This window comes from Scardinius erythrophthalmus, assembly GCF_964197995.2.
Source record: "Scardinius erythrophthalmus genome assembly, chromosome: 9".
Taxonomy (NCBI): Eukaryota; Metazoa; Chordata; class Actinopteri; order Cypriniformes; family Leuciscidae; genus Scardinius; species Scardinius erythrophthalmus.
In genome coordinates this window covers 21,574,135-21,586,052 of record NC_138229.1, presented here as the reverse complement: position 1 = coordinate 21,586,052, position 11,918 = coordinate 21,574,135, and the positions used below count along the sequence as shown (strand labels likewise).

Genomic DNA, 11,918 nt, shown 5'->3' with positions numbered 1-11,918 from the left:
TTTACATATGTGACCCTGCATCACAAAACCAGTCACAAGTCGCACGGGTATATTTGTGGCAATAGCCGATAATACACCGTATGGGTCAAAATGATCGATTTTTCCTTTATGCCAAAAATCATTAGGATATTAAGTAAAGATCATGTCCCATGAAGATATTTAGCAAATTTCCTACCGTAAAGATATAAAACACTTATTTTTGTGAGTGAATGCAGCACAATCGCGAACATAAATGGACAACTTTAAAGGCGATTTTCTCAATGTTTCGATTTTTTTGCACCCTCAGATTCCAGATTTTCAAATAGTTGTATCCCGGCCAAATATTGTCCTGTCTTGACAAACCGTACATCAATGGAAAGTTTATTTATTCAGCTTAATCAGATGATGTATAAATCTCAATTTCAAAAAATTGACCCATGTGACTGGTTTTGTGGTCCAGGGTCACATGTGGACATAAGAAAGCAGGATTTCTAACAAGATATCAAGAAACCGATAAATCATTGATCCTGAGGAATAAGAGTGTCTCAAATGAACTGCATCACTTTCCCCTTATTATTTATTTAAAGCCCATTATAGACAGCTGCATCTATTTTTGGGGTTATGTAAATGACCACATAGTCATGAATTTATCTATCGTTCTGTCTACCTGTCTGTCATTCTATCAATCTTGTCTATCTATCATTCTGTCTATTGTTCTGTTTATCTATCCATCTATCTATCTATCATTCTATCGTTCTGTGTATCTATCTATCTATCTGTCTGTCGTTCTATCAATCCATTTGTCTGTCTATCATTCTATCTATTGTTCTATCTGTCTGTCGTTTTATCCATCCATCCATCCATCTTTCTATTTACTCAAATAGGATAGGAATAGACTTCAGTCTTACAGGACAACCATTAAAAAAAGAAAATATATATTGTTATATTATATTCATATATATCATAATTCGTTTGTCATACTGTCATTGTTCTTACAAAAGAAAACCTTCAACACAGCAGATATCCAATTAAATATGGGTATATTTACATAATTTACAAAGTACAAATATGCCATTTTATGTACTGTACATCGCTTTAGAACACAAGACACATGCAGTTTCCACAACAGATATCAATGGATGTGAGAGGACTTGTTAACGTACGCATATACTGTCACATCGGTTATTGCAGTGGTTTTAAATGAAACTCTTCTCAACAACTGGGTAATTCCGTAACAACAGTTTATACGTTTAGCACATGAAGCACTGAGAAAAAAGCGAGCTTTTTTAGGATGTTCTAGTACTTAAATGTACCAATGCAATTCTGACTGTTTTATATACCTTTGTTTTAATGAACTTTTCTGTGTATTGCTTCAGGGCGGGTGCGGAGCCTAATAAAAACACGCACGTGAAGAAAGTGACAACACTAGCTAAAAGAGCATGACACGCATTGATGCACGAGGCAAATGAACGGCATCACCTCTGCAGTCCCTGTCATCAGGCGCGTGAGGATCCTGCTGTATCTACAGTGCTCGTTTTGTCTTCCAGATTTCATTTAGATTTAAGGCAACTGAAGTTATCTTTTTCTCTCTCTATTTACAAGCATCATTTTATTATAAAACATCAAGGTATCTAATGAAATGTTTTGCTTGGATAGACACATGGCTGTTAACAACATCTTTCTAAAATACTCCCTGATCTGTCTGGAAATGTATGAGACCTTCATATAAATCTTTTGTCTAATTAAGAGACTATCACCTTATAAAATGATGGCAGCATTAGATGAGGTCTGAAATGGCTGTTTATGGTAAAGAGAGTCACACGCTGGCAGTGGATTCCGTCCAGCACGGTGGACTCTCTCCTTTGGCCACCGATGTGCTTCTTCGTGGGTTGTTACGCAGTCCGAAAAGTTTGCAAGCTGCCATCCTGTACTTCTTGGACATGATGTTGTACAGAATGGGGTTGATTGCTGCACTAAGGTAAAAGAGTACAAAGGAGATGAGATTACAGTACTGGCTGATGACAGACATGACAGGAGAGCCCATCTCTGTGGATTTGGAGATCAGGTAGCGTCCAACGTGAAAGGGAAGCCAGCAGAGCACGAAGGCAAACACCACCACAGCTGTTAGGGAGAGAGGTAATGAAGGTAAATGAACACTGAAATAGCACCTTGTTCCTCAATTTGTTGCAGAAAGCAAATATTATTACCTAACCATGAATCACAAACTTAATCATGTGTTAGCAATAACAAAAAAGCTCACGGTTATTTTAGTTATTCTAAGCACATAGAAATGATTTGTTTATTTAAGTATCAAAAACACGTTTTTTTTTCACATTTTGGTGGACAATGTTTAAGTTGTGTGTCAACCCTGTTATATCTCCCCTTATTAAAATGATGAGCATTTTCATTAAACAAACAAAAAAAAACCATCACCCTTTCACAATGCAAAATGTGCATTAACAAGTGTCTTTTCATTTTTCTTGAGTTTGTTCTTAAAGGACAATTTGGTAACACTTTATTTTACAGTGTCTTTGTTACACGTTAGATGTAGTTACAATTTACTAAATTGTGCATAATTACATGCAACTAACCATAAATCACGCCCTATTCTAACCCTAAAGCTATTGTAGTTATTAATTATTATTCAGTACTTAAATGTATAATTAAACGTGTATGGAATCTTAAAGTGCAAGCCACAATTTTAGCCAACCCAGTTACCTTTATTTTGTTCAATAATGATCTTTAGGTTGCATGACTAAATGAACGAAAAACTGTCACAACGTTACCTTTATAAAATATATTCCTTAACATTAACATGGCGCGCCACATTTAAATATAGGCCTATTTTCACTCATACATATCGGATAGAAATGTTTTAATTTCCTAAAATAAATTAGATTGAAAATCACCTTTTCAACATGGATGAGCCATTTTACTTGAATGAGATCGTTTAAATGAGGTGTTACCACATAAAGTACATTTTTAGGTTCCCTAACAAGACCATTTTAGTGTATGCAGGATTGTACTGCTGTTTTGTGCCAAGCACATCCCGTGCGTAATGGGTGCGCTTGTGCGTAAAGTGCGCAAATGATAAACAACTTAATCGCGGTTACCTGATATACTGTCATGAAACCGGGCACTTACCCAGCATTTTCACTGTCTGTCTATTGCTTTTATCGCGACTCGAAGCGTTTTCTCCAATCGTCTCCCTCTTTCTCTTCCAGAGCTTTCGCCCGATGAGACTATACAAAACAGTTAAGCAGAACACAGGCAAGAAGAAAAAGACGCTGGAGACCCAAACCATGATGGTTAAGAGCCCAGACCTAATGGCATATTCCGTCGCTTTGCATTCGTTAGTTTCCCACGAGTTTGTCCCATTTTCATGCTCGACCCCGACGAGCACAAATACAGGTCCTGCACTAAAGAAGGATACTATCCAGAGGACCAAAATGACCCCTCGCACGCGACCTTTGGTCACGACTATCTTTGCCCTAAGAGGAAAACAAATAGCAAAGTATCTCTCCACACTGAGAGCGGTGATGTTCAGAATGGTCGCGTATGTGCAACACTCGCTAACAAACTGAAAGAGTTTACAAAGTATGTTGCCGAAATTCCAAGGTCGGTACTTCCAGAGTCTGTACAAGTCCAGAGGCATGCAGAGGAAAATGAGTAAATCCGAAAAGGCCATGCTGGACAGGTACAGGTTAGTGGTGGTTCGCATATCCTTGTATTTGGTCACCACCAAAATGGTCATCAGATTCCCCGTTACACCTACAAAGAAGAAAAGGGCGCAGGTGACCGTGACCCCGGTTAGAATTGGAATGGGGAAAATGGTGACTGGGGGCTCGAAGCCCCAGTACGTCGCGTTATCATCCCAACTGCAGTTGAAGGAACAGTTGGACCGGTTCGTCCAGGCAGGCATGCTGAGAGATCATGGAGCGTCTAGATCCTCCTCTGAGAGAGAGCTCGGGCAGGACAGTCTCCCCACTGACTCCCCATCGTGCTGCGCTCAGGGCTGCCCAACATTTATAATTGAACTTATACAACCCGAATTATGGGGGTTTCGGAGAGTACCTCCCTAATTACGGCTTCAAGTCCCATCATATAAGTCAAACTAAGTCTTCAAAACATGTTCCTTTACATATATGTTTCAGCAGGGTTTCCTAACAACGTTTCCGAAACCACAAAAGTCACATTAGTGCGCTAAATAAAAGCTCGCGTGCAGAAGTCGCGTCAGCCTGTGGAAGTAACCATAGCAACAGTAAGCTGCTCGAGCCATTCGTTCAGTATCGCGCGTGAAAACGATTAAAATTGTATTATTACTTTAATATAGGTTTAACAAATATATTTTTTGTTTTATTTAAACGTCTTTTCAATAGTTTAACTTACTTTCAGAGGCGCAATTTTAGTTGCGCGCGAATTAACATGCGCTCTCACAGAACTTCCTCTAAAAAGTCTACTTCCCTGAAGGTCATTCATTATTTCGCACTCTGTTGTATTCTACAGATTTGTAGTTGTCCAGTAAATGTCCTCATGACGCATTCTTTCCATCCGTTCCACATCTAAAAATGGTTCCAACTGATAGGAAAACTCAGAGGATTTAAGGATGGCAATCCAGCTTTTTCTGCCAAGTTATCTGTCTACATTGGACAGCAAATCGTTAGTCTTGAAGCTATTTAAGGTGTAGGAAGAAAGATAAGTGTCGGGTCGGATTGATGAAATCATCTCGCGAGGATGAGAGGCGCGCTGCGCGTCACCTGTGAAGGCTGAAGGACTCTTTCATTACTGATGTCATTGATTTATCGTTGATTAGGTGGATGCGGAATATGGGCAGAACGTTTCTGAAGTGGATAGAAAATATACATCCACGTTATTTAGAAGGCAAAAAGTACCGAGCATGTTGAGAATGGATACTTGTTGAACAGTGCCATCGTGTGATGATACGATAGAATGCATTGGAACACATTCTTGTAAAGTTAATTTCAGCTGGAACCTATAACAGGCTCAAATACTCGGACTAAAAGCTATAGGCCTATCTCAGTCTCGAATAAAGGATTATCATGAAAAGACGATTTGTTGATTTCTAAAATTATTGTTGTTGTTGTTGCGTCAGAGGGTAACTTTTCTCTCAGCTGATTCGTCCGATATGTGTTTGCAGTCTAAGAATATGTGTAACGTAGCAGGCTATTTACAATGGCTAAAGCTATATATATAAACCTAAATATAGAGTCAAAATGAAACAGGTTTTGTCTAATCAGTTAATGTTATTGATCACTTCATTACTGTTTGATGGTATTTTTTCCAAATATGAATACATGTAAACATTGATATTACTATTTTAAAACATTACTATTTTGAATGTTTTTGAAGTCTTGTTCTAATGTTTGAGAGAAGTCTCTTATGCTCATCAAGCCTGCATTAGTTGGTCAAAAATACAGAAAGAACAGTAATATTGTGAAATATTACAGTTTAAAATAACGGGTTTCTGTTTTAATATAGTTTAAATAATAATTTATTTCTGTGATGCAAAACTTCTCATCAGCCATTACTCCAGTCTTCAGTGTCACATGATGAAATGAAACATCATGAAATCATTCTAATATGCTGATTTGATACTCAGTTTTCATCAATGTTGGAAACAGTTGTGCTGCTTAATTTTTTGGAACATGTGATATTTTTTCAGTATTCATTAATGAATAAAAAGTAAAAAAAAAGAACTGCATTTATTCAAAATAGAAATCTTTTCTAACAAATATCACTTTTTACTATCACTTTGTACTATCACTTTTTATCAATTTAGCACATCCTTGCTGAATAAAGAAAGGGGGAAAAAAACTACTGACCCCAAACTTTTGAACGGTAGTGTATATTGTTCCAAAAGATTTCTATTTTAAATAAATGCAGTTCTTTTTTAACTTTTTATGCATCAAAGAATCCTGAAAAAAAGCATCACAGGTTATAAAAAAATGTTTAGCAGCACAACTGTTTAATACATTGATAATAAAATCACATATTATTGACAGAATGATTTTGAAGAATAATGTGACACAAAAGACTGGAGTAATGGCTGATGAAAATTCAGCTTTGCATCACAGAAATAAATGATATATTATATAGAGAGTTTATTATTTATTAAGATCTAATATATATATATATATATATATATATATATATATATATATATATATATATATATATATATATTAGATCTTAATAAATATAGATCTTTAGAAGATAAAGATATTCATTCTGATTTGTTTGGCTTCATAACTTATAATCATTTTTTGTTTGTTTTTGTTTATTGAGCCTGGGGCATGGTAGGGCTGGTCCTATCCATTTTGTTTCAGGTCATATGATTAGGATATAGGCCTCTATTAGCAAGATGTTATTGCACGTGCAAAATCGTGCAATAAGACAGACCTATCCAATGTTTTAATTAATGTGCAAAGTAGCATTGCATACAATTTTTCTGCTGGCAAGACGTGTACACTTTGACAAATTTAAAGCAAATATCCATCTCATGCAAATTAGATTTTGATGTTGACTGAATATTGTGGAGACGTGAATTAGGATATAGATCATCAACCTGTTTTATGTCTGGAAAGGGCTGAGCTGCTGATATTGAGCCCTTCTGTAAATTGCCATCGTCAGCGTCAACTAACCTGAACCTGCAGAATGTAACCTTCTTTCTTTCTTTCTTTCTTTCTTTCTTTCTTTCTTTCTTTCTTTCTTTCTTTCTTTCTTTCTTTCTTTTTCCATGTTTTAGCATTTTATCCTGTTTTGTTAAATTAAAGATGCAAGCTATTCATTGTTATTTGTAGTTTGTGCTTTTGTGTAGGCCTATGTAATGTGTAGCTTGGTGTTTCAACATGTGATGTAAACAGTGTTGTTGTTGTTACTTTAAGGTTTGTTGTGGTGTGGTCAAAGTCTTACATTATAACCGTTTTCTTCCCCAATCAAAAGCTGTCATTTGCAGTAATACTGCACCCTATGATCTAGTGATCACATTCAACATACAATCTTTATAGCACATGGGAACAACACATCCTCATTCAGCTTGAGAGGAAGTGTAGAGCTCAGGCCATTATAAACACAGCAGGTTTCATTTTACCTATTGCTCTTTAGAAAGGATTTGAGAAACACAAATGGCTGAGAAGGCAAACCTCCTTTCTTCAGGATCCATGCTTGCTTGCCTGTATGCACACATATACGTGGTTAGAATGAAGTTTCAAAGGGGCAGAGAAATAGTTTTTTTTTTAATACTGTCCACTAGAGGGCAGGAGCGCTGTATGTAATACTTTTGTAATACTGTTGTGATTTGTAATACTATTCTGATCATTTAAGATTCAGTAGAAAAATATGATTCAGTGTTATGTATATGCGTGTAATATCAAATCACATATCACATTATAAAAAAACTATAGTTTACAGTCTTTAAAAAAAACTATAAATCGATTTTTTTTTTTGTATTGTGGAACTATAGTCCTCTATTGTCCACAGTGGTCTACTTGACATACAGTATGATGGCCCTGAGTTTGTTATCAAAGAGGTTTAGATTTAGTGTGCTCCCTGTGAGTAAATGTTGTTAGTAGTAGATGAGCTCATGTGACAGTAATGAAACTAGCTGCTATGCAAAGCCATTAAACTCTGTAACTTTTCTTTTAATCTGTTTACCTTACATTGCACTGTCTCTCTTTATATTCCTTCCCCATCTCTCTTGTGCACTTGAAGGTCTGCGGTTCAGCTGATATTGTTTTGTGTGTGAGAGAAAGACAGAGATGTTTGCTTGCGGCTGTGATAAATGGCATTGCCTGCCATTTGAGCAAAGGTATGGCCGCTCTGGCACACCCTGCCGTGGTAATTATTACAGACTCCATAGACCAGAGGTCCTGCATCAGACAAGGCGGAAAATTGAAAATATAAATGATTTATGGTGCTCAGAAGTCTATCTTCTCCTCTGTCTTTGTTGTCGGCCACAGAGCATCAGATTCGCTGGGATGTCCTTTAGTGTGGCATCTTGCTCTTGTTCTTCAGTGATTAATCCATTTAGACACAGTGGAGTGGAACTCTCCTCACCATGGAAAATAGATGGGATTGTTGGAGAGGAAGGGCTTCAGTAAAATGCTTGCAGTTTGTTTGAGGAGCAGAACAAACTGCTCCAAGGGTAAACTATGGCCCTGACTGCTGAGCAGCCTAGAGATAAGTTGGTTTGGCATTTCGACCTCCAAGTTTCAGGGATGATGTTTGTCATTTTAACATACTGTAGCTCCAGCGACGTCAGAGCTCATGCATGAGACCTTATAAACAGGACTTAACACAGCTGTTACAGTAAATTACGATTGCTGTAAATTAAAGGTGCTGTATGTAACTTTTTTTATAAAATGAATCCTTTTTTTATTGCCCGTCTGTGAAGGGGTTGTAATCACACATTACATTGATCCACTTTTCGTGTTTTGCTATTACCTCTGAAGGCCAGTATTCCTATTTTTATGTGAAGTCTCCGGGTCGGATTTTCTGCGAAATCCACCGGATGTGACGTGCATGCGCGCTCCCGAGCCTACAGTCTATTGCAACTGCACTGCAGCTAACGACATGGAGTCTGATAACACCAAAAAACGACCTGCCTCCAGCACAACACAGACTCCAACACAAACTCCAAAAAAAAAAAAAAATATATATATATATATATATATATATATATATATATATATATATCTGCTGAAGCTCGTCAGGCCAAACGTCAATCGGATCGACTCAGGACGAAAACACGGATCAACATCGGCAGAGCGTTTGAATTGTGGAGAGACCTCCGTTTTGAAATAGCAAGGTAAAATATAACATACATAAGACATGAAATGAATACAAAAGACTGTTCCATGATAACAAAAAGCAGGTGCTTTAGGATGTAACTTTTATTTTATGTTCTAGATCTACTGTCTAACGTCACTCATCCCACTACTATCATATTGTTTATAATACACATTTCCAGACATGTTCAGTACAGTAATATTACTTACTGTCTTATTGTTACACTGAAATTGTCCAGTCTAGTTGACTAACCGTTTTCGTTTTCATTCATTGACCTTATATTGACATTGCTGATTGTGAAAGATACACAAATAGTTAGTAAAATAATGCTAGATAACACCACATGTCGGCAAAATACAGTCAATGTAACGTTATCATGGTACGAGCATGGAGCATTAGTTCTACGTCAAGCTGATAAAAGTAGCCTATTATGGTAATGTTGCAGTGGGAGTTTACATGAGTTTCCAGCATGTTGTGTGATGCTTTCTCCGTTGTGTTGAAAAGTGTGGCCGCCGGTAGTGAGTTCGCGCTCTTGAGTTTGAGCACGCGCACGAGCACTGTTGTTGCAATCTGAAACATCACCGCTAGAGGCCGCTGGATCCTACATACAGCACCTTTAAGTTAATGTGAATTAAGAAATTAATACTTTTATTTAGCAAGGAAGAACTCTTTAAATTCAAAAAGTATAATCAAAAAGCAGAGGTGGACAATAACAAAGTACATTTACTTGAGTACTGTACCTAAGTAGTTTTTGAATATCTGTACTTTACTTTAACTTCACTACATTTGAAAGACAAGTATCGTACTTTTTACTCCTCTACATTTCTGTCAAGGTCCTTTAGAAAGTAGTAAGATTGGATTTTGGTTGCATGAAATGAAAGTCGGGTTGACGTCATAAACAGACTGATGTCTGGTTGCATAGATTCAGAGACATAAGGTACTGTAAGTATTACATACAACAGTATAACAATAATAAAACAATGCATTGACATTTACTTTTTACTTTTGATACTTAAGTACTTTTAAAAACGAGTACTTATGTAGTTTTACTTAAGTAAAAATTGGTCTTTACAACTTTTACTTGTAACAGAGTAATATTTGACCAGTAGTGTCTGTACTTTCACTCAAGTAAGGAAGTTGTGTACTTTGTGTTGTGTTGTTGTCCACTTCTGTCAAAAAGTAATCTGATTATGTAATGCATCCTACTTGTAATGCACTACTTTACTCATAATCACATCAAAAAGTAATCTGATTATGTAATGTCTGTAACTTTAATCCATTTCTTTATTTGTAACATCAAAAAAGTAATCTGATTACGTAATGCACGTTACTTGTAATGCATTACTTTACTCCTTACATCAAAAAGTAATCTGATTACGTAATGCACGTTACTTGTAATGCGTTACTTTACTCCTTGCATCAAAAAGTAATCTGATTACATAATGCATGTTACTTGTAATGCGTTACTTTACTCCTTACATCAAAAAGTAATCTGATTATGTAATGCATGTTACTTGTGATGCGTTACTTTACTCCTTACATCAAAAAGTAATCTGATTACGTAATGCATGTTACTTGTGATGCGTTACTTTACTCCTCACATCAAAAAGTAATCTGATTACGTAATGCATGTTACTTGTAATGCGTTACTTTACTCCTTACATCAAAACGTAATCTGATTACGTAATGCATGTTACTTGTAATGCATTACTTTACTCGTAACATCAAGAAGTAATCTGATTATGTAATGCATGGTACTTTAATGCATTACTTCACTCCTTACATCAAAAAAGTAATCTGATTACGTAAAGCACGTTACTTGTTAAGTGTTACTTTACTCCTTACATCAAAAAGTAATCTGATTACGTTATGCATGTTACTTGTAATGCGTTACCCCACCACTGCTCATTTCAGATAAGATTAAAAACATGTGATTGCTAGGTTTTCTCAGAGGAGAGCTATGTTAGAAATGTGTCCATCTTTAACCTAATCAGAATTATCAGCTAATAAGGGTAAATCGACATACTCTGGTACACTGAAGGGAGCATCTCAGTTGAGTTTCCACAGTTGTACCTTGACAGGTTGTAGAGATCTATGATGGAATCACGTCCTCATGTTCTGATATCAAAGATATGCATTTTTTAAAAAAAATATATTTGATAGTTTTTACATGAATTTATATAATTTTATTCAAGGTTTATTAAATACACACAGTATTGCTGTGTTACAGTATCTTTAGTTAAAACCCTAAATGCATACTTTCCACTCAAGCGGACATCTGAAAATCTAAAATCTAAATATAATACTTTTGAACAAGTATTTATTAGATATTATTCAAACATATTACTTTAGCTAAAATATTTGTATAAATACAAATGTATGAGGTGGCAAGTTGAGACTTTTACCCCAACATGGCAAAAGGCTCAACTTGCCACCTTTGTAAGATTAAAAAAAAAAAAAAAAAATAGACCAATTTTATGATATATTTTCAAACAAAATCTGTTGCTCCATCAATGTTTAATAAAAAATGTAGGCATATATTTTCTGCTGTCACAGTATGGGAATAGTAAAAAAAAAAAAACACGTTTCTTAAGGTGTAGCTATCCTGTCCGGCAGTTCCACATTAAATGACAATCTCATATTCATGTTTGTTACATTAAAAAAACAGCTTTATTTTACATTTAATGTAGTCAGTGGAGCGCAGCGCAACTTTGTTACATGACAGCGATGTCATCGATGACTGGTCGCGCATTCGTTTGATGGCGGGAGGTGAAACTTCCATGATGGCGCCGGCGCGTCGTTTGAGATCCTAGCGTTTTAGGCCGGTGACACACTGGATGCGTGGCGTGCCTCCGCGCCGCTTCGCTAAATATAGCCGCCTAGTCTATTTTTGACGGACGCGCGTCCAAGTCGCACCGGAAATACAAAATAAAAGTAAAAGATGTCAAATTCAAAATAAACACCCTGTGCAAACTCCCAAACGTATTACACACCAACATCCTTGGTAGAAACCATAGACTGTATGGTAGGAACCCCAACATCAAGAAAAACACGTCGGACAGGCAAATCACGTGGTCTCGCGCATCCAGTCGCTCCGCTTCTGAAATGCTCCTGGTGTGAGTTGGCACCGC

The 11,918-nt window shown here is 36.5% G+C and overlaps 1 protein-coding gene across 1 annotated transcript; it reads right to left on the bottom strand.

The window, feature by feature from the left end:
• Window positions 1–1,003: 1,003 nt before the first annotated feature.
• ghsra (growth hormone secretagogue receptor a) lies at window positions 1,004–3,901 on the bottom strand (the record flags this gene model as incomplete). The annotated part of the gene is made up of 2 exons (XM_081373488.1): window positions 1,004–2,100; window positions 3,124–3,901. 2 exons carry the CDS (start codon window positions 3,899–3,901, stop codon window positions 1,796–1,798), a joined length of 1,083 nt encoding a protein of 360 aa, XP_081229614.1. The 3' UTR covers window positions 1,004–1,795.
• Between the last annotated feature and the right edge of the window lie 8,017 nt (window positions 3,902–11,918).